Below are 24,979 nucleotides of genomic sequence, written 5' to 3' on the forward strand. Positions count from 1 at the left end.
TTCTGTTCTCAGTCGTGTGCTGTACTCATAATACCATTCAAAATGAAAAGCTGAACTTAGACATGCAAATGCTGTCCTGATGATTAAAGTGCTGAGGTGGGAGTTCACTAGGGTAAAGAGGGGACCTGTTCCCAACCCAAGGCGATTGTTAACTTCTTGCTTGGTAAATTAATTAGCTGTATTAACCACTGTGTCTCCATAGCCTGTGTTCACAACTATTCTCTCGTATCTTTATCCCAGCAGCTCAAAATGATCACAACACAACGGCAATATCAAAATATTAAATATTTACGTTTTTAGGTGTTTTAAGTTATTTAATATTTTTCTGTGATCAGGAGAGAACACCCATTTTGTGACACAACAGTGCTATAATTAGTCTGTGGTAAATCCTTAATTCATTTAACCAATGATAAATACACCATGTAAATGACCAATTATACAAGTATTTAACTAATCACATACCTTTTACATTAATGAATGCTCTATTTAACCAATCACATTTACTTTATGGTAATGAGTGCTATATTAAGCCAATTGTATATCCTTAACCAATCACATATCACAATCACAATGACTGCTTCATTTAACCAATCACATATTCACTATATGAATGTTGAACCAAGTAGATACCTATTATGCTAGTACGTGCTCTTTCGAACCAACACAAAGGCTTTATGGTAAAGTTTTGCTGAACTAATCACATATGGGTCGTTCCTGAATTGGAGGACAATTTAAGCATTAACACTTTTGAAAAACTGACCCTTTATTTTATCATTTTCTGTTATGTGTTTAAGAAACAACAGGTAATAAACCGTCAAATAATTTGATTCGTTCAGCATATAAAGCATATAATCATTCAAATTATTAAAAGGACAATAGGTTAAACTCTTGTGAGCTGAGAAAATCATTTAAGATTATTTAAAAAAAAATGATACGGCAACAGGGCTGAAGTTAGAGTGACAGGGTTGCACAACATATAAGGGTTGAATGGAAACATTACTCTTGACTGTAGATCGTGACATAAATATGACACAGAGTCTCTTGGGCTAAGGTATCTATTAGCTTTGCACACGTGTTAAAAGTGATGTTCACCCACTCTGCTTAAAGAGATTTGCTCCAGCTCATGCAAATTTCTTGGATGACAATTTTTACTGTGTGTTCATGGGCACTGTTACTTTTGTGTCATGCAAAACACTTTGCAGTTCAGCCAGAAAGTTCAGTCTCAGTCTGTGTGAGATGCAGTCGAGGAGAAAGCGGGAAAGTGGGGTAGATAACCCCCTTGTTTGGTTTTCTGGAGAGTGCTGAATTTAATACAAGGTGTTTTGTTTTTCTGGAAGAATTTTGTAAGAGCATTATTCATCTTGAAGAATCATTGAAGTTAGGGAATACTAGGAGCATCAAAAATATATTGTTGGAGGAATGGTAATTGTCTAATGTGGTTGAACACTGCTTCATCATTGTTTCTCTATTTACAGTTTTTCTGATGCGATGATTTTACAGCACTTCACTATTAATGTTTTACAGTGTGCCTCTTTATTTGACCAGTTTGCTTTATAGGTAGTTAAAGAGCTAAACTTAATGGCCAGTGACAGAGCTAAATTTAAAGTTGAGATAAATTATAAGAATTAACTGGAGAAGGGTACTCAGTGTATAAACCAGTTAAATATTAAATGCCGCCTGCTCTGATACCTGGTATAAACGTATCTTGTTAGACTGCCAAACCCAAGGGTTCAATGAAGACTGTAATGGGAAGCGGAGAGAGTGGAAATCTCACCTGGTTCTTTGGTGCAGTGCAGCTGGTTAGGACTCATGGCCATTGGCAGTAACGAGAGCAGAGATAAGCGTCTTCATCTCTTTCTTTAATGAGTGTGTATTCAGTGCTGTTTTCCTGTGCTGGGAAATCATTTGGAGATGACTATTTTATTGATCATTCTGGGGGTAACTGGTGCACGGAGAGGCCAAAAGTGCACCTGACATGTTACTGGTGCTAACTGGTGCTTCATGAAGTAAATTTAGGAAGAAGGGGCAGTCCAACTTATACGCTTCAACTGGAGAGATTCAGGGATATCAGTATTGTTGATTTCTGTACATCTCTATCGGGAGTGGGAAGTTTTCAGTCATACGGTTCAAATCCATTGTTTATGTCTGCAGAGTCATATGTAACTTTCCTGATTTCTCTCATAATACTTACCGCCATGCCCCCCATTTCTAATTAGTTGTTGGGAGAGAAAGTGTCCAGAATTTTCACAAAAATAGAATTAGGTTTGTCATGTTCTGGTAATAAAAATTCTGTTTCTTCTGTGAAAGTCTGGTTAAACTAGTGTCTTTATAACATCCTTATATTGCCCTACAGTGGGAGAGATTTTCAATTTTCCAGTCTACATCCACGCATTCTTCCTCTTGTTTTTTCCCTGTACAAACACAATGAGATCATTGTACCTTTTACCGTTTTTTGCTCTTTCCCAAACTATGGATAATGAGTGGAAGATGAGTTGTTTGTCTTGAAGATGATTTCCAATTCTCTCTGGGTAAATCTGTTAAAGGATTTGTCTGTCATAGTTAGGTGCCGAGGCGCCATCTAGTGGACTTCTGGTGGCTGGAACTGGGAGTTTGGGAGATTTATTGGGCATGGTCAGAGATTGTGACAGGGTATATATGGACTGGTAATATGTACTCAGTGGCTGAATTGTTCACAAGAAAATAATTATTATATCAAATCAATATGGGGTTCATGCAACAAGGAGAAATGTGTGTTCTTTAGGGTGTATACATTCACTATTGTATTTAGTTCTTAACTTGCCATTAAGTATGACAGTTCTCCCTTCAGGACCTCTACCTGATGCAGAGAGTGAGGAGAAAGGAACTGTTTCATCAGCTGCTAGTCCTCTGTTTCTTGTGTTGTGAAACGTTTGAGTAGACATTTGATATTCATTTAGAAAAGTTTCTCATGGTCAGCTCAACAGATGCATGACAAGAAGATATGAATGTATCATTTCTAATCCACTAACATCTGAAAATATTTGCAGGGTCTGAATACTTTTTCAAAACACTATTACAATTGTACTGTTCTTCTACTTTTATTAACATGCATGCCATTGATATTTGTCTAAACCTGTTCTTCTTATTTGCATTGTTTTACATTGTAGGTAAACCATCGTCCACATACAAGAAATACTGTGCAATTGTGCCCAAATTTGTACACAACAGTCTCAAAGTCACGATAAAGCGTGTCATTAGAGGAACACACAGTGGCCTCTGAGGGACGGATGATTGTGGTGAGAACTGAGACTGTTCTTAAGTGATGACAACAGCATCCAGGCCTGTGAATGTGACGAGCAGACAAGCTGTAAACTGCCTTGAAAGTTGTTAATGTTTAGACATGGCACCAATTATGCCCACAGTACATACATCAAGCTCCTTTGGCCTTGATCCAATCTGTGTATTTGGAATGTTTGCTTCAGCTGTGTGTGAGAGTATCAGACAGTGTTAAACAGCAAGCAGCGGCCTATTACTAGAACGATTTTGATTAACACATTCAACAAAACATTTTCTAATGATTTGCTCACACAGAGACAACATCACCAGATCTCACTGGTTCCCCCAGATCTTGCTTTGATGACCTTTTTGAATAGTACTTGGGGACAACATCCCCAACATCTATTGCTAGATTTATTTGAGTGGATTTATGCCCTTACAGCATAGTCAAAAATGCTGCATTCCAAGAAATGATAAAGACACTAGGGCAGAGATACAAAGTACCCAGCTTTAGTAAAAAAATAATGGCTCTGTGAAGCTGAGTGGGCAGCTATCACAACTGACAAATGAATAAACTACTCATTGGACCTGTGTGTTACCATAACTGCACATTTCATGTCGAAAGAATGGACATTGCAAAATTTTGATCTCCAAACCAGTGTTGAATAAGGCACACACCAGGGTAAATATAAGAGACTTACTTTGTGATGCCTGCTAGGAATGGAATGTTACAGACAAGAGTCCAGCTCAAGTTACTGACAATGCATGTAACGTGATTGCAGTTGGAAGAGGTGGTGAGCTCAGTCCCCACATCCCCGGCTTTGCATACTCTTTAAATGTGGCATCACAGAAGGCAAAAAGCTTTGCACTCAGTTGGCCAGTTCTTGTGAGATGCTTGAATGTTTTCTCAAGTAACCAGTGGCAGTGGAGGTAACACTGAGGGTTAAAGATTTCTGAAAGGGCGAAGAGGTGAAAAGAGTGTGAAAAGTTTCTCTTAAGGACTGTGACATCAGTAATACAGAGGATATACTGAGACTTATGACTCCACTGTAATGTGTGAAGAAGGGCAGCTGACCACATGAGTGATTACCCCTTTCAGGGTTCAACTCCTGAAGCATCTTGAGTCTAGTGAAGATGACTCTGTGATGTTGAAAGTAATGAAAGGTGTGATGGTTGAGGACCTTTTCTATACATACTCTCACATCTGTGACACTCTTTACAAAGATAGGCCTAGGTTATGGATTTTTTGTTACGAACAACTTCTGTCTTACCATATTGTTTGGGTGTGTTTGGGAGGTGGGAGTGTGTACATATGCTCAAAATTTCTTTGTTCTTAATCAGTATCAGAAGCTGAGGAGAGAGAATGCACTTACACTAGACTTGCTGTTGAGGTGAATGACAAACATATCAAGGTAGGCCTTCTACAACGAATCTTGGTATTTTCTTTAAGATACAAGAAATTGGCCACAATTTAGTCACTTCTGAAATGCTTCATTATGCTTTGTTACAACCTTTGTTGCAAAAACCGAAAAGCATGCTTTTTGGAGAAACATTTACCCAGGTGCTGAAAAGCAGATTCACTGAAATCGCCTCCATAAAGTAGCTGAGAAAAATGTGGCCTTAGTATTTTTGAAGTGAGAAAATTTTACTCATGTTCCAACCATAGCTGTGGATGAAGTTCAAGATGAACTGTATTACTCACTCATCTTCCCATCTGTAGAGATATATCAGATTTTGTTCTGATATATGAGTAGTAGCCTGCTACTAGCGTGAGCATATGGTGAACGCACCTATGTGCATTTAAGTGCACATCTGTGGTGGTTTAGGGGCTAAGATTTGGGGACTTTCATTACTGTGGTCTGGGTTTAATTCCAGTACAGAGCAGTTCCTTTTGACCCCTCCTGTCAGCACCAAAGCATGCTGACTCATTTTGCGTGAGACAAACCTTCGTGTCTTGTGTCAGTGTTGACAAATGTCAGCCATGAATTCTGCTCCCATGAGACATCGAAGGGCTCATGCCAGAGGGTGCACCAATGTGCTCAGGTGTCTGGTTAGTGTAGAGTGATTCTGACACCAACATGGACAGGGTTACAAGCCCTTTTGACACAGTGATTCCAAATTTCAAAACACAAAATCCATGCTGATATTAGTCTAGGCCAGCTAGTTTGCTTGAAATGCTCTAACACTTTGTCACTTGACAATTTGCTACTTGGATGTGAAGGAAACCACAAAGTGCTGCATTTGGTTTGCCTGAAAACTCGATCAACAAAAGTCAGTCCTTTAATCTAGTAGGATTAAACAGAGGATTGAAGATCACTTCAACTCCTCTGACCTCTGGCACATGTGGCAAGGCATACAGACCATCACAGACTACAACACCACCCAGTGCTGTGCCCCCATCCAGCTCTGCCTTCCTCCCTGGCGAGCTCAACCACCTCTATGCTTGCTTTGACCGGGGAAACAAGGAGGTCATCCTCAAAGCGGATCTCCCACCTGGTGAACTGCCTCTCTCACTTTCCACCTCTGATGTTTGCACCACCCTGAGCAGGGTGGATGTACGGAAGGCAGCTGGCCTGGATGGGATACCTGGCTGTGTGCTCAGAGTCTGTGCAGGGGAGCTGGCTGGGGTCCTCACGGACATTTTCAATCTGTCCCCGACCAAGGAAGTTGTCCCCACAAGCTTCAAGACCACCACCATTGCACCAGTGCTGAAGCACTCCACTGATCCCAAACAGTTTCCCTACCGCACCAACAGGTCAACAGAGGACAATCTCCATGGCACTCCACTCTGCCCTTACCCCCTTAGACAGTCCCAGTTCTTACGTCAGATGTGGCATGCCACAGGGCTGTGTGCTGAGCCCTCTTCTGTACTCCCTCTTCACCTACGACTGCGTTCCTGTACATGGTTCTAACACCATAATCAAGTTCGCAGACAACACCATGGTGGTAGGCCTGAGCAGTGGGGGGATGACGAGATGGCTTACAGGGACGAGGTCCAACACCTGGCCACATGGTGTGCCGACAACAACCTGGCCCTTAACACCCACAAGACCAAAGAGATCATTGTGGACCTCAGGTGTGCTAGGAGCAAAGCACATGCCCCCATCTAAATCAACAAAGCTATAGTGAAGCGTGCACCAAGCTTCAAACTCCTTGGTGTCCACATCTCTGACAATCTCACCTGGTCCCTGAACTCCTCCATCCTCATCAAAAAGGCACAACAGCGGCTTTACTCCCTGCAGAGCCTTAAGAAAGCTCAACTGTGTCCCAGGATACTGGGGGACTTTTACCACTGTACCATCAAGAGCATACTCACCAACTGCATCTCAGTGTAGTATGGCAGTTTCTCCACAGCACACCGTAAAGCACTCCAGCAAGTGGTGGAAACTGCCCAACGGATCACCGACACCCAACTGCCTACCACTGAGAACATTTACAATAAACGCTGCCTGGGCAGGGTGAAAAGCATTATCAAGGATGCATCCTGCCCTAACCACGGACTCTTTACCCTCCTCCCATCTGGCAGGCACTATAGGAGCCTCCGCTCCCGCACCAGCCGGCTCAGGAAGAGCTTCTTCTATGAGGCTGTGACCCTGCTGAACTCCACACCACAGCACTAAGCTTTACTGCGCTCATACTGCACTGTCTCTGTACTTTTTGCACTGTTCATTGTTGCACTGGCTGAACCTGTTCAGATTACTATTGTTTATATTGTACATACAACCTACTGCACATATTTTGTCTATATTGTACATACAACCTTTACATATACACTCCCCTTTCCAAATCTGTCCACTTCACCTCTGTGTATAACATAACTTATATATTAAACATATATATTAATCTGTATATATATATTGTTCTCCACTGTCAATAATACTGTATGTACTGTAAAATATAGCATCACTTATGCCGTAGTACTCACTTCTCCCTACTCTTATCTGTAAATACTGCTATTCTTTGTACATCTGATTAGATGCTAACTGCATTTCAGTGTCTTTGTACCTGTACTCTGCACAATGACAATAAAGTTGAATCTAATCTAAAAGTCTGATCTAGTAACCTAAAGATGAAAAGACCTGAGCCTACAGAACTATGCCATTCTGCCATCTGAACTGGTTTGTGCTGTTGGAGCTATTGATGCCCAAGGTACAGGAGAGGTCATCTTGGCATCCAGATCAGCAAGATTTGGGAAGTTGTGATGATTTTTCTACTGAAAATCATAGCCTTGCCTGCCAAACAGCAGCTTGGTGGAAGTGGAGAAGTTTCAACTCAGTGGCTCATACATGTAATGCATGCTCTCTCTCTCTCTCTCGCTCGCTCGCTCTCTATGAAAGATCCTGCGTTCGTTCCTTTTCTAAGACAGGCTAAGAGGGCATAGCTACAAAAAGGCCATGTTTGTGCAATGATTGTGCTCAGCATTCACATACCTGTAGTAACACAAGACTATGAAGTAGTCATCTCTCTATGATTAAAGAAATAGCAGCCCCGCCTATTGGATGTGATATGCCACAGTTCCGTAGTTATGTTTTCGGAATATAAGCACTGGCCTCCTGAGTCATTTTCAGTCACCATATGACACATTTCTGGTCATGAAGATGAAACTGTGATGGACATGCCAATGGATGATTCTCAGTCTGCAAGAAGTTTCTGTGAAAGAGGTACACTCTGAGAAATTGCTGTAAAAATACAGCCAAATTCTAACAGTGATGCACTGTTCCAAAATACCATGAAATACTGTAAAGTCAGATGCTTTCTTGGAGCCAAAAACAAGACTGACTGCTAACAGCAGGTTACCGTAAAATTTGATGGTACAATGCAGCATGAGTTCGAACTCAGACAGCTCAAGTTCGAAAGCTCAAGTTTGGTGTTGCTCAGTTGTTTACAACATAAATAAGGCACAAAATGAAATATTATATAGAATAAAACAATTTCAACGCAAATCTTTATATCAAACCAAAATCTCTATTGTATGAATAGCATGGTCAGAAGGGATAAAAGAGCATTTTCGTTTCTTTGTGGCCATGATGTTGCTTTTACCTTCATATCTGCAAAGTTTGTGTAAGCTTGCTTTTTGTGACATAGCAGAGGAGTTCACCAGCCCCACATCTGCACAGTTTGATTGACGGTTGTCACAGCCTCTTGACCGCCTTCACTGCTATCTTCTCAGCCACTGGATGAAGGCCAGGCTTTTTGAAAAGCTTGGCTATGTTGTATTTGTATGAGCCAGCTTGCTGCTTTTGATGTAGTGGTGAGGCTGACATTTTTTCGGGAATCCTGTGGGTGACGGGATTCCTGTGGGGCTCCCGCGGGATGGGAGTCAATTTCACTACCCATCATGTGAGTGGGACGGGTCAGGAAAAAAACAGGAGCGGGCAGGAGCAGGAATCATAAAGGACGATGATCCGTGTATCACACTGACAGAGCTTTCGGGCGAGTCTAAAGTTTTAAAGAAGTTCCTAAGAGTCAAGAATGACAGCGTTAAACCAAATAACTTTGCTGCGGTGACCGAACCAGACGGCAGTCCCAGACTGACAACCATGGACATGGCTGTTCCTTCTCTGGGTGTCTCTTGATCTGAGAGTAGGGATGGGAACAGGCCTTCTCCTCAACATCACTCACCACCTCGTTCAATGGCAAAGTTCGCACCACCGAGGCGCACTGGCCGAGAGAATCCCTGATGCACCTTCTTCGCCCGCCCGAGAGAAGCCTCACCACACCTCCACCACTGGCCCTCCCTCGACTCATCCATGGTGCCGCACCTCAACCTCCCAAAAGCCCGAGACCCTCTGATATCCGGAAGCACTTGTTTCACACATCGACTCATCCATCCCATCCATAGTTAAGGATCACCCAACCGCATCTACAATCATCACCCATATTGGATCTAATGACATCAAACTCCAGCAGACTGAAAAACTGGAGGCAGATTTCAAAACTGTTATAAACACACTACTTACCTCCGGGAAACATTGCATTGTCTCTGGTCCCATTACCTTGGTCTGTTTTGGAGACATGAATTTCAGCCACATTCGCCAGCAACAAGTCTGGCTAAAGGGTTACTGTAGTGCACTAAATATACCATTTGCGGATAATTTCGCAAGCTTCTGGAAAAGACGTGACTTGTTTGCACAGGATGGACAGCATTTAAATTGTGCCAGAAAAAGATTATTAGCCAATAATATTGAACTCGCGCTTCAGTCACACAAAACTGTGAACACCTGACACATGGTGAGTCCGATGCCAATCAGCCATGGACTCATATCACATGTAACACGTAGTTTTAATGCTACCAGTTGTAATACGGCAGTTAGTACCTTGCTCTTGGCTCGGGCGAACACTGTTTCTACTGTCTCAAAGCACATATTCCCTATTAACTCTGCAATACCTGTGCCTCTCTGCACCAATGCCTTGCCTTTATCTCTCATTCCATCTTTTACTACTGTGCAAAGAAAACGTAGGCCTAGGCTTAATGCTGGTGCCAATCACAGTAACTTAACTAATGTCTTAGTAAAACCCTTGATCCATACGAAGTTGGACTTGAATATCAACATGGCACTTTTGAATGTAAGATCACTCACAAATAACAGTTTTTTAATCAATGATTTTATCTCTGATAGGAATCTGCATTTTATGTTTCTTGTCAAAACCTGGCTAAAGAATGATGGCGTTGCAACTCTTGCTGAAACTTGTCCTCCTAACTATAAGTTCTTTCAGTCAGTAAGGCGTGACAAAAGAGGGGGTGGTTTAGGTGTTATTTTCTCCAATCAGTTCAGTTGCACTGAAATTGATTTAGGTAAATTTTCATCTTTTGAATATCCGTCCGTTGTTGTCAAACTGTGTGCTCTTTGACGCTCTGTTAAATATGTCTTATGACAAAAAAGAATTCATAATTCAAAAACGGTGCTTAGATGCCACCGCAGAACGAAATTTTTCTGAATTTGCAAGCTCTTTTGATCTATGTAATGCACACTGTTCGTTAAATGAAGTGGCTGATGCAGTGAACAGCAGCTTAAGAAACGCACTGGACAGCGTTGCACCAGTTAAAATGAAAAAGAGATCACGTAACAAAATATCGCCATGGATTAAGAACATGAACGGGCATGGAGACAAACGACATTAGAGATCCATCATAGCATTCTGAAGGACCGCATTTACACATATAACAATGTCATCCATACCGAGAGAAGAACCCACTTTTCAAAGATCACTGCAGAGAATCACAGCAACTCTAAGGTACTGTTCAAAACTATCAATAAATTGTTAAATCCTGCTCCAGCTTCCAACATTCTTAGCTTAGCCTGTTCATCAAAATGTGAAGAATTTGAAAAATTCTTTAACAACAAGATAACAACTAAACATCTGGTACTGTTAGGAACTCCAGAAACCCATATGATCTGCCCTGTAATAGGCCGGCAAGTATGCGGAACATCACTGAAGCAGAACTCTGTAAGATTGTAAGACAGAGTAAACCGTCAACTTGCTATCTTGACCCTGTCCCCACTACATTCTTAGAAAATGTCTCTGTTAGTGTCTCCACAACTGCTCTAAAAATAATTATCACATCTCTTGAGACTGGTATATTCCCCAATGCATTTAAAACTGCTGTTGTGAAACCGTTATTGAAGAAACCAAACCTGGATTACAGTATACTAAATAATTACAGGCCTATTTCCAACTTACCCTTCATGAGCAAGATACTTGAAAAAGTAGTTTTTAATCAGCTAAGCCACTTTTTAAATAACAACAATATTTTATAGAAGTTCCAGTCAGGTTTTAGATCCAATCACAGTACAGAGACTGCTCTAACAAAAACAGTCAATGATCTTAGAATCGGTGTTGCTGCAAACAAGGTCTCAGTGCTTATTCTCTTAGACCTGAGTGCTGCATTTGGCACGATTGACCACAGTATTTTAATCAATCGTCTAGAAAACTGGGTTGGTCTCTCTGAATGTGCTCTTAACTGGTTCCAAACATATATTACAGGGAGACAATTTTATGTTAGTCTTGGAGATATCAAAGAAACATATCTTCTAGTGTTGTGCAAGGAAGCTGTCTTGGTCCCCTTCCTTTTTCATTATATATGCTACCGCTAGGTAATATCATCAGGGAACACAATGTTACCTTCCATAGCTGTGCTGATGATACACAACTATACATTTCCGTCAAGCCAAATGTCATAAATGCATTATGCTCCCTGACCACCTGCCTGTCAGCAATCACTCAATGAATGAATAATATTTTTTTAAAGTTAAACAAAGACAAGACTGAAATATTGCCGCAAGCAGCAATGGCGGGCCCTCGCACCTCTGGCGGGCCCTCGCACCTCTGGCGATTCGTGACCCATGATATTTCGTCATCCAACAATGCACTCACATCTGATGTATGTGGCAGATTACAAGGTCATTGCAACAGCTAAAATGATTCGGTCTTATCAACAGAATAATTTTTATGTGAACCAAGCAGTCTGCCAGAAGAAATACCACAAACAGGTGGCAGTAAACAGACTTGATACCCTCCTACAGCTTAAAATTGCCATGTACTGGAATAGAAGCTAATTTAGCAATCCACTTCACAATAGCCTGAAGACAAAGCTTTAAACCAGCTAACAGCATAGACATAATGGTTTGCTGTTAGATATCATAGCAAGCTAATGTTCTAATGTTACAGCCTCAGCTGTACCCCACGTTTAAAGCACACCGTAGGCTAGCGTAACATTGCTAATCGTTCCTTGAACTATATTAGCTTCAATGATCATCCAATCTGAATTTGGTCGTGTTGGGGGGCAGTAGTAATTAAACATCTGTACATAGTGTTCATTTGAGACAGCCGTGTTTTGTATTGAAATATGTTGAGATTAGTTTTGTGGATAATGACATCAGGCTACATGGTCATAGTGACAGCTAAAAGAATTCGGGCTTATCCACTTACGCGAACCAAGCAATCTGCCAAAAGTTGTACCACGAACAGATGGGCTTTTTTAGGTTGACGGTAACATTTCCTTTGTACGCACGCAGGCGTAGATGCACAACCTTAAATGTATAGTGAAATGCATTGGTGGAGCCAATTCCACGACTCGAGGCGGAATTTCCCTGCGCCACGTTCAATATTTCGACAGTTCGTCAAGCTTCACCCCATTCATGAAATTAACACAACACCACAATTTACCGAAATAACCAAATAAAATGTCCGCTTCTCTTAAATGGCCACTCGGAGCTCGTTTCTTAGTAAGCATGCGAAATGCCATCCGACACAGGTCACTTCGCAAAACTGCAACTCGAAGTTTGCCTACGACTTGTCCAAAATTTTCATACTGGGACAGCTCGTCCGCCGTTATCCCTGACTTAATCACCATAATAACACAATACCACAATTAAAAGAGTTCGTTTTTTACTAAGCATGCAAAATGCCTCCCGACATGGATGAATAAGCAACACGGCTGACGCTCCCAAAACACTTCAACAAACATGGCCGCTGCTCTTGTCAGAATGTCTCAAGGGGTACATAGTGACGTAGGCACCTCAATACTACCCCGACGCTAGAACACTTGTCACTCATCAGACTGGCGAAATTGGTCAAAAATCTGATCAGAGGTGCCCAAATTCATCCTATCCCCATGGCCACACTGTTCAACATATAAAAAATCCCGTCATAGCATAAAATCAAGACACCCATGACTTCATGCACACCAAATCTGATATGAATTCGATGAACTGTCTAGGAGCACTGTAACTGTGATGGGTGAAAAAGCCACCCTTTCTGTTGCCAGATGGTGGCACTATACCGGGGTTTCACTTTGGATATGTGGATATCGTCAAAACCATCATAACCAATAACCTGTTAAGTTTGAGTTGTATCAAGCAATGCATGGAGAATTTATGACACATTTCTGTCCTGAGTGGCAAGACATATAAATTCATCGTTTCGCCGTTTCAGCATCTTGCAAGATATCAAAAATCCCTTCGCAATTTAAAATCTGCGACATCTTCACATGATCCCAATGAACCATCTAGGAGGAGTATGTCAAAATGTAACACGTGTCAAAACGCACAAAGTCCAAAATAACTCACTTCCTGTTGGAAATGGCTCATACAATGTAATTACAAATTTGTTCATCTTAGGGAGACCCACATGCCTGCAAAATTTGGGGCATGTAGGTGAAACTACATGCTGGACACAAGACTGAATGCCATATGGGGGCGGTATGGAGTCCCTGGGCCACACCTGGGGCCAAGCCTCCGTCTCTGAGTGACAAGCACTGATGTGTGTACCGAATTTCATGAGTTTTTGCCTATGGGAGCCACCTCAAAAATGGCCAAGTTTTGAAGAAAAAGAATAATAATAATCCTTATGAAAACAATAGGGCCTTGCACATTTGGTGCCTGCCCCCTCTGGTGGACACCGGAGGCGCAGCACCTTTGGTGCTCGGGCCCTAAATACTGAGTTGGCCCAAAACTCAGAAAAGATGCACTTTCTACTATACTAAGACATCAAAACAAACTGGAAGTCACAAGCCTGGGTGTAATTTTAGACTCAGATTTAAGTTTTAAAATAAGCAAGGTAACCAAAGCAGCCTTCTTCTACTTAAGAAATATTCCCAGAGTACGCCCGTTTGTAACTCTACAGGATGCTGAGAAGTTCATTCATGCTTTTATTTCAAGTAGACTGGACTTCTGAAATGCTATTTTTATTGGTCTTCCAAAAGTCAATTGAGAATCTACAGCTAATTCAGAACTCTGCTGCAAGACTTTTAAAGAAAACAAAGAAGAGAGCATTTATTCCTTTTTTAGCTGCACTGCATTGGCTCCCTGTATCCTTTGAATTGATTTTAAAGTCACTCTACCAGTATACAAAGCTCTTAATGGTTTAGCACCCTCTTATGTTTCTGATTCTCTGTTGTTTTATGTTCCTTCACATGCCCTTAGGTCCTCTACAGCGCTCTTAAACATTCCAGAAGTCCCAAAAAATAATATTGGGAAAGCTGCTTTTATCCACTATGCACCTAAACTGTGGAACACCCTACCAAGAAGTATTAGAGAGGCAGGCTCAGTGGACAGTTTTAAATGGCAACTAAAAACATACCATTTTAGTCTAGCGTACTATTAGCAATTTTCTCATTTGTTTTTCTCTTTTTGTTTTAATGGTTTTTATTTATTTTAACCATTCCTAAAATTGCCCTTTTTATTCCTATTTATTTCATTTGATCTATTCTTTAGTTTTACTCTAAACTGTTTCATTCTTGAGCTTTGATGTTCTTTCCTTTTTTATACCCTTTGGATTATGTGGTTTATCCTTGCTTTTTCAGTGTGTGGTCTATTTGCTATTCACTGCTTATTTATTTATTTTATTAATTCTACTTTTCTTTCTGCTGAAATGTAAAAGCACTTTGAGCTACATTCTTTGTATGAAAAGTGCTATACAAATGAAGTATTATTATTATTATTATTATTATTATTATTATTATTATTATTATCTAATCTGCACGGTAGAGTCCCTGGCAACGTAATGCAGAGACTGTGCTTAGCGTTTATGACCCAGTATGCTTTGCTGAATATGTTTTGTTATTCGCTCATTATAATGTTGTTGTTGTAGCAGATGTAGTGTATTCAAAAGTGTTTGTGTGTTCATGCTTGTTATGTTTTCCCTTTTAGTGTAGAGTATACTGATACCTCGTGGTGAAATGTGACTCTTTGTGAGAGCCCAAGTCATTACAGCATCTGTCAGGTATAGCATGGCTTCCGGAGCGAGTGGTTTTGAGAATTGCGTAAATAGGAAAATTATGCGAAACGTGAAATGATCAAGGCTTGAGTAACCAACACGTTTGCTTCCATGTGCAGCCAAGATAAGAGACCCTTCGCTGAAGGACAGGGTTTCGCCTTGCCTAAAAACTACCTTTCCTAAGAAAAACGCAACATGGGGACGCGAGGGGACGGGAGTCATTCTTTCTGGATTGGGGGTGACAGGATTTTTTTTAAAAATTCTGTCATGACTGAGAGGAGATAGGAGTGTTTTTTTGTGGGTTGTGGGATGGGACAGGAGTGAAAATCCATTCCCGTGTCACCCTCTACTGGACGCCCTATCAAAGTACCATAAAAGTTTATAGGCTACAGGAGTTTTTTTGTTGTTGTTGTTTTAGTTTTTCTTTTTCGTTTGTTTGGAATGTTTCTCGTCAGTACAAAGACGCACCCCCGTTTTAAAACCACCCACTCAGAGTCTACGGTTGCGCGAAAATCGCCGGAGTAATAACTAGAGAGGCATTTCCGCGAGAAAATGCGGATGTGATTGCGCCGCAGCATCAGTTTTTGAATGAGATTTCATAACTGGTATGTGCTGTAGCCTAAGTCTAATTATGATCAATCGCCTCGCGGAGCAAAATACCACTGAATTCAACTATCGACTGCCGCTGCTTGCAAACCACGTAATTCTACATTTGTGTTCTCATTCTTAGTTTCTTCATGTGGTACGATAAAATCGAAAATGTGCGCGACTATAAGTCAAATGAGATGTCATAACTGGATCCAGCTATCCACTGTCCGCCGGTGAGTGCAATCCGTCGTCGTTCCGCTTGAGACCTAAAACTGTCCCCATTCATTTTCAGTGGGAAAATAAGCGATTGAAACGGCAATTAGAAAAATAAACGAGTGAACCAATCAATTAGCTGTATACAAGGACACATACCCAGGATTAGGACAGACCTGTCACCGCTGCAATGGAAAGATATTGTGAAAACTGCGAGAGTATATACGGCCAGAAAATGACCGGAATAAAAGTAATAATAATAACTAGAGATCTATTTCCGCCAGAAAATGCGAATGTGATTGCGCATCAACATCAGCTTTTGAATGAGATTTCATAACTGGCTTGAGCGCTGTGTGCAAACCCTCGACGTACCAGAGCCCTAATACTTTCCCCATTCATTTTAATGGGAAAATAAGCGATTAAAAACGGCAATTAAAAAAACGGGTGGACCGATTAAACCACAGCAGTTAACAATCAAAACACTCAAAAACGAGAGCAAATATGCCTTTTAAAAGATCTGAACGTTTTACAAGCAACCACTGATTTTCACCCAGAGAGCAAACAGTCATTGAAGCTATGTTAAATCAGCATTCCGCTGTCAACGTTAAGTTCACTGAATCAACGTCGAACTGCGATATTGAGTCTTCATCACTTTTGTACCTCTCGGTTAATATTGAAACAACGTTGAAACCATTATTAAAGATGATCGGGACTACAGTGGTATTTCAACCGACATTAAACCACAGCAAATTATTATTACTACATTAAAATATTGTGAAAAAATGTCCTGCTTTATCTACAGCCAAGATGTTATTAAATATAGGTATAGCCCTATATTATTAAACATTGGGATTTATCTTTATGTAAATGACAATGGACAACTTCACATCAGTTAAAAAAAGTTTATTTAGTTTATTAAAACAAGTTAATTTTAATTTCATTCTTTGTGAATTCCCTTCTGCGCTGTCTGCCGTCCAGCCCCACCCACCCGGTCTGGAGTCAGGGTATCTAAAAGAGAAAACAGAGAAACAAAAACATAAAGTTATCAATTTCAGTTACTGCACAAAGTGTGCAATTACCAAAATAATACAATGGTGTTAATAATATGTGTTCGATACCATTTTATACTGACTTTATAGCACGATATCCAAGCTCCATCAGTAACGTAGGCTATGTTCACACAGTCAGTCCAAATCCAGTTTATGTCCATATCCGATTGGAATCGATCATATGTAGCAAGTCTGAACAGGCAAAAATCACATGAGATCTGATTTTTACAAATCTGATTCAAATCACATTTTTGCATATCTGTTTTATGCTGTTCTCGGGATTTTACTCTTTTGGACTGAGATCAGTGTTGTCATTTCTGTTATCTGTTTGAGCCACTCTTCCACAGCCCGGAGTGCTCCCATCCACAACGGGACTACATTGGTTTTCACCTTTCTCATTCTCTCTTGTTCCTCCTTCAGTTTCTCCAGTTAACGGTCAGTCAATAGCAGCCTGAACTTCTGGCAACTGCTGTTTGTCTCAGGCGTTGTGCCGTGCCACACATATCCACAATTTACTTAATAATCCCATCATTAAACATTTGATAAATGCGGTTTTGCTTGTTGAGCAAACACAGGTTTACAGTTTCGTTCCTCATTTTAACGCAGGTGGCAGGCTGCTCTTCTGATATTTATCCTCTAAAATAACACGTAGCCTTAAATTACAACTTTATTCTCGTAATGACTTTATACTCGAAATCTCAGAATTTTTTTTCCTCAATGTAGGGCTAATGCTCTGTTGTAAGGACAACAATCAACTACAATTAAAATCAAATAACTTAGATAAACAGAAGGATATATTGTCACGCCGGTGGAGTGGTGCAGGACCCAACCACAAGACACAAAAGTTGTGGTGACAAAAAGGAGGACTTTACTTGCAAAATGAAGATAAAAATACAGGTGCAAACTGGAACAAAACCGATAACAAAAAGGTGCAACCTAACAGTGTGCATATAAACACAAACAACGATAGACAAAGGACAGGTGAAACACAAGGGCTTAAATACAAGAGGAAAACTAAACAGGGCAAACATGATTGGATGAAATTAACAAGGGGGGAACGAGGTTAGTAAATACAACAAACAGGATCAGGTGAGCGGTGGAAACACACAAGGAACAGGAGCACAAGACATTTCAAACTAAAAGTCCAAGGATGAGGTGCAGGCTGTGACAGATATGTCCTTTTTGTGACGTTGCTGTTTTTCCCATGGAAGCAGAGGAGAGGACTGTAACGTTAGTCTGACTAAACTGTGCTTGTATCTAAACGCAGTTAACGTCCGTTACAGAGCGCACGCGCTTGAATGTGACCCCAGCTCTGACAGAAGCAGCGGAAATGAATTTATCCAGCAGTATTAGCTAGTATTAGCTATATATAAAATATATTTTAAAAAAAAACATCAAGCTCTCTTATGGGACATTTCAGGCACTTACTTCACTTGTGCATTGGACCAACTCTGTCTTTAGGCAGTGGACATGGATCATGTCAGGCCCAGGTGCTGCCAAATTCTTCAGGTTTGTGAGCTGTTGTTGGACATCTGCTGTTGTGATGATGACTGGTTTCTGCTCTTTCTCTTATATCCTCTTCCAGTACCATTCAGTTTCGGCTCTCGGTGGATCTGCAGTTGGTCTTTCCACAGCTGAGAGTATACCGTGGATGGTAATCAGGAGAAGAGGGCATTCACATTTACATTACATTTATTCTTTGGCCTTTGCTTCTTTCATGTACCTTTGCAGCCTGAATGCAGACTCCATGCACTCAGTTATTGACATGCCATTTTACCTCCTCACAAACCGGGATCTGTCATTGACTGTTATACCCCTTTGTAGCTCAGTCTGCTTCCTGTGCTCCATCTGTGTTGTCCTTACATTGGTTTCCAGTCTTAGTTTCTGGGAAGAATATCCAGGATGGTTTACACCTTGGGTTTTGTGACACATTATCTCTAGCATCACTACTGCTGAGGCTCATAGCAGTTCGTTAGTTTTAGTCATGTGGGGGGTTGGGATTGTGCATGCTTCTGCTTTCATATCTGCTGGCACACTGTCTGGTTGTAGCTTGCCATCAAGTCTGGTGCAGGCCATGACAGGTGTTTGGTGCACATTCTGACACACATTGTGGATTTTTCTGTTTGCATGGGTTCTGTTTGTAGTTGTGTAGAATTTAGGCCATGGCACCTTTTCATTTTTGATGGGAAGCTTCTTTTAATGATGTTTGAATGCTAGGTTACTATATTAACCAGGGCCAGGCAGAGTGGACAGGGATGGATTAAACAGGACTAGGTTAAACAGGTGCTGGGTTACTATATTAACCAGGGCCAGGCAGAGTGGACAGAGACAGATTGAACAGGACTAGGTAGAGTAAACAGGGCCAGATTAACCAGGGCCATGCTGAGTGGACAGGGACAGATTGAACAGGACTAGGCAGAGTAAACAGGGCCAGATTAACCAGGGCCATGCTGATTGAACAGGACTAGGTTAAACAGGTGCTGCAGGATGTGGAACATAGTGGAGGATTTACCTTCTATGGCCTTATGCCTACAGTGGCTGTTCACTGATTCTAAACCATGAGTGATACAGCACACAATCCAGCAATACACACACTGTCAAACTGTAGGTAGGATTTCCACATCATATGTAGATCATCCTCCAATCATTTTTAACTCATTACGCAATGTTGATGTTGTGGACAACAGTGAACTTAATACTAATGTCATAGCATTACATAATATAAAACCTTTGATTTAAGTTGTTTGTAGCAGTTAATGGGAATGTGATTTGGGCCAGTAATACCATCTATGAGCATCTCGGAAGCATACGTATCAAATTGTTAATCACCGAGTTTTTTATTTGTTGATTATTTCAAGATAATAGTGTATAACTTTCCAATTAAACTAAAATCTGAGAAATTCTGAGGTATTCATATGATAAATTAGGTCCCAGGTGTTTAACTATGTAGACTGATGCAATTCCTGTTCATTACTTGTTGACACTGAATTAGTTTCTATATTTGGGGATAGTCATCAGGTGTTAAAGGAATGCCCCAGTCTGTGTGTGTCACACAGAGCTCTCATGACACACTGCAGAACACACCTGAGCAAGAGACAAAGATCAAGTCTGTGCTGCCAACTGGTGTACACAGAGAGAACATTACAGGCCCTGTTCACACCTTGCATGAAGATCCGATTCTGGTGATCCGATCACAAGTGGACAGCTCAAAAGTACAGGTGTAAAGACATCTAATGCGCATTGAGGTCGCATCGAGATCCGATCGCTCAGACCACATTCGGAGGTGGTCCGGACCGCATATGACTCAACCACATTGAACGACCGCCTACTCAACTAACGTCCTCTGCTTATGCGGAAGTACGAACTCATTCGCGTATGTACGCATTCGCTCGCCAACGGCGTCATATTAAAGTGTGACAACAGGCAACAACAACAACACCAGGCAAAATGGATATTTTTTTTATTTCTTCTTCTCTTACTTCTTTTAATTTCCGACAGACTCCCGCCGATTCAAAACAACGTTTAACGTGAAAAAGCTTAAAGTGGCTTAATGTTCCAAAACTGCGATCGATGATCACCAAATTTCTCTCGGACATCTCGTCAGAAATGCCTCCTCCTGTCAAAAAATCTAAATCGAAATCCTAAGAGTATGGTTGTTGTCTCACGTTACGCGTTTTCCTCTCCACTGACGCCCATTATAAGGAAACAGCTTAACGTGCCTTAATGTCCCAAAACAGCGATCAATGATCACCGAATTCGTCTCACAGCTCACATGTCATAAGCACTATCTCCGATCAAAAAAGCAAAACTGAAATTCAATGAAAGGGGTAATGTGTTGGAAAACGATTTACCTGCTTATTGGCATATAGAGCGGGGAAGTGAGATCCGATCTCAAGTGGTCACTCGAGACGCGATTCTAAAGCCAGGTGTAAACGGACGACCTTAGAGCTGTCCGCTTGTGATCGGATCACCAAAATCGTATCTTAATGCAAGGTGTAAACAGAGCCATAGAGATCAACCCAGGTTTCCTCAGGAAACATATTGTATCTTAGCCTAGTGTTCGAAAAGGCTGGTAAGACCACGATAATAGTAGTGGACAGATTCTGAAAACTGATATGACATTTTAAAGTACCAAGATACACATAAAACAACATAAATAATGACGTAACTCTAGAACATGTTCAAAAACTGATGTTTAATAATAATTTTGTCATACAAAACATCTGTGCAAAAATCTTCTCACCAACACAAGAGCTCTTGGTTGATAAAACAATGAGTCTGGAAAGAATAAAATGAAGCTTGTCCAAAATAAAGGCAGAAATAAATGAGCCGTGATATGATACAAACACACAGAGATTCACAGTCATGTGACTTTAAGTGGTTCTCGATCAGGATTATGTGTTTTCTGCTTGTACCTGTTTACAAACTCCACATATATTGAATGGGAGAAATGCTTCACACAAAGTCAAATCATAGACAAAAAATATGTAATATGTATTAAATACAGATGTATTATCTTTTAATGACTACAGATTATGAGACCCCTTCACTGAAGCGGCCTTTATCATGTCTGTGTCATAAGCAGGATGGCATGAGTGACTGCTGGATCAAGTACAAACAACAGATGGAGAAAATGCATTGTTTCATTTGTATTAGAGCACATCATGGGATGAATGAGTGGGAATATTGTAAACACCAAAAGTGACAGTTTACAAGATTACCTTCAGATGAACAGAACCCTGGTTCAAACACAGGATCACTGATTGTCAACAACAAAGCAAATCTATTTTTCCCAATAAATACAGTAGTTTGATAACTAACAGTAAAACAATGAAATACAGAGGGTGTATGTGTGGGAATATACTGGCAGACACTAAAGGGACAGTTTATTTTATTTACTAATGGTATACTAATGGTGACCAGGCCCAAATAATCAGAATAAAGCAAGACATTATCATGAGAGTGAGACAACAGACAGTCTGATTGTCTTACACAAATCCACGTGTCTTCCAGCCTCAGTGTTACAGAACCTGCCTCAAATGAAAACTGATTTGCACAGAAAACAACACCTAATAATCAAATTATCATGTACATTGAATCAAGGTAAAATCGTAAAATCGTGTAATATGTCCAATACATCACTGCCATTTTGTATAATATGAATGGCATTGTTTGTTTCTTTCACACTCTGTGTCTATTCTCATAAACCCAGTCAATTCTTTTTATTACCATTTTACAATCTCTTCATAGTCTAGTGATATATTTGCTAAAAATGAGGCACTAAGAAACTAAAAGGAGCAGTGATCATGCAGCAGAGAACAAACACATCCATCAGCAGGACCCTGTTCCAAATCAGAAGATATGAAATGATCAGATAAGGCTTTGAAAGCGGAGAGCAGATTGTGTGCCTTTTGGTGTCTAAGGGTGTTTTCACACTTAGTCCCTTTCAGCCCTCAAAATGAACTCAGAGTGATTAGTCAGCATTTTTTGTGCATATGAGAACACTCCAAATGAACTCAGACCCCTCTGAAACAAACCAAACTGAGACCACCTCAGAAGGTGGTCTCAGTTCGGTTCATTTCGTGGTTCGCTTAACCTGTGCACTGTGAACACAAAATGCTCAAGGTTCGCTTCACCTTTTGCCACTGTATTTTAGCCCTCTAGACTTGCCGTAGACAGATCACATACTATTGCACTGGGATGCTCAAAAAAAACAGATGGAACCATGGCCGCTGGTAATACAACAGAGTATTAGGCCCACATTGAGGAAAAAAAAATTCAGAGAATTTGAGAATAAAGTCAGAATATTACGAGAATAAAGTCATAATTGAGAATAAAGTCGTAATATTACAAGAATAATGTCGGAATTTAACGAGAATAAAGTCATAGTATAACATGAAAAAGTCATAACAGTACGAGAACGAAGTCGTAATTTTGGGCTATGTGTTATTATAGAGGGGAAATATAAGAAGAGCAGCCTTAAAATGAGGTGCATCTTGTGAAGTTATACTTTAGTAGAGGTGCAATGCAATCCCTGATACAGTGCTTATTGATTCAGCCCCTTTATTATCCTCCGTAGCCCCCCCCCCCCCCCCCCCCCCCACATCCTGCTCCCCTCTATGCTTCCCATCCTTTCTCGCCCCCTAATGTCCATCTCTGTATTTCACTCTGTGTAACAAGGATACAACAATACGTTTCACAAATAATGAAATACGGTACTTAATCTTTTGGCACATCAGCACCACATGATCATAAGTATCAGGACCTTTCACCTGTTTTGTTGGTTGCTGGTAATATATTTTCTTATATTATGTTTTTTTCCTCATAAAATTACAACTTTATTCTTGTAATATTATGACTTTTTTCTCGTTAAATTACGACTTTATTCTCGTAACATTGAGTTTATTCTCAAAATCCCAGAATTTTCTCCCCCTCAATGTGGCCCTAATACTCCGCCGTATTGGCAACAATAGCAAGACTGGTGGACGCGGATTAGTTTGGTCCAAGAAGAAACTACTGTGCTTCTCCAGATATGCAACAAAGAACACAATTGACCAAATACAACAGGAATGTGGATCAGACCAGTATAGCAGCAGCAATATCATTCCAAGTAAAAGCTACCCATAATCCAAAGCAGTCTGAGAGCTCCAGAGGAACTGTAGTGTGAACAGAAAGAGGACTGAGGCCCCATCAGAGCTGAAGTGGACCAGAAAAGAGGACTGAGTCCTCTTTCAAATGAACTCACAGTGTGAACACAAAAAGAAAAAGATTCCCTTTTCTGTTGGTCCACTTCTTGGTCCACTTTAAGGGGACTGAATTTGGTTTGTTTCAAAAGGACTATCTGTGAAAACACCCTGAGAGAGTTCCAGACAAAGAGATAGACAAGGAAGGAGTCTGATAAATACATACAAAGAGACTGAGCACTGAAGACTCTGGACTGAAAAAGAAGTGAGGAAATAAATGAGAGACAGAATCACGCTGAAGCAGAGGCTCCAGATCAAGTTCTGTCCTAATGCAAATGTAAATTCAGCTAAACAATGGTGTGTTTAAAATGACATTACTTAAAGCTGTGGCACTGATGAATATCATAACAGACAATTTCTGTCCAAGGCCCTGACCAGACCCTAGACAAGATGAGATGGAGTTTTTCCTTTGTCTGTATATGTGTTTCTCCTACATTGATTTTCCATATAAAAACATTTCTGACTAAAAATCTCTGTATTTAATTAAGACACTTTTGTATTTACACACAGAGAAAAATACAAATGTTTTTTCTTAAGTACACAGTAAACAGAGTTTGGATTCACAGGTCTGCAGTGATGACAGTGTCGCTGTACATGAGTCTGCTGGACTCGGCCAGCAGGGCTGCCTGAGCAGGGTCCATCTGCACGGCCTTCTGGGACATGTGTCCAAACACAGGCACAGCCCCTCCAGCCACGGTGGGCATGGGTGCCAGTGTGACGCAGTGTGAGAGTAGCGGCGTGTTAGCGTCATGGTTGGAGCCTGTGGAGGGAACGCTGGTAACGTGGCCTGTACTAGTGGAGCCACTGGCACTGCTTGGTGAGCGGCTTTTGGGCGGAGGGCAGTGCTGCACCACCCGTGTGGACACCTGAGCAGGTGCGTAGTGAGCAGTAGGAAATGCCGCGTAGCCTGGAGGAATGGGGAAGCCGTTAACGGGGATGAAACGCTGGCTTTGTGGCACTGGTGCAGTCATGAAGCCAGCGATATGCCCGGGCGTCATGCCCTGTGGGGCGGTGTAGATATAGCCTGCGTATCGAGGGCTGCTGAGGTTACTAACTGGGCTGGCACTCAGAGAGGTGGTTTGAGTTGTGGCGTTGCCCCCTGATGGGGTACTCGAGCTGGCGTGGGATGACAAACCCTCCCATGCCCGCAGACGGGCATGAATATCCTTAAACCTTGGCCTGCGGGCAGGCCCTTCCTGCCAGCATTCAGTCATGAGGGTGTACATGCGTGGAGGGCAATCCTCTGGACATGGCAAAAGCTGCCTCTTCCTCACCATCTCCATCACCTCCTGGTTACTGAAGCCATAATAGGGCTGCAGGCCAAAACTAAAGATCTCCCATAACAACACACCAAATGCCCAGATATCTGAATCCACAGTGAACTTCCCATATGCAATAGCCTCCGGAGACATC

At 41.2% G+C, this 24,979-nt stretch overlaps 1 protein-coding gene across 1 annotated transcript in view; it reads right to left on the bottom strand.

Annotated features, from left to right (window-relative positions):
* Positions 1-24,126: 24,126 nt before the first annotated feature.
* ror1 (receptor tyrosine kinase-like orphan receptor 1) overlaps positions 24,127-24,979 on the bottom strand; it is a 29,757-nt gene continuing 28,904 nt past the window's right edge. The window contains exon 8 of the mRNA XM_030791775.1: positions 24,127-24,979. This exon is cut by the window's right edge and continues 587 nt beyond it. Within this exon, the coding sequence (XP_030647635.1) occupies positions 24,127-24,979 (853 nt within the window).

This window comes from Chanos chanos, chromosome 14 (assembly GCF_902362185.1).
Source record: "Chanos chanos chromosome 14, fChaCha1.1, whole genome shotgun sequence".
NCBI classification, from domain to species: domain Eukaryota; kingdom Metazoa; phylum Chordata; class Actinopteri; order Gonorynchiformes; family Chanidae; genus Chanos; species Chanos chanos.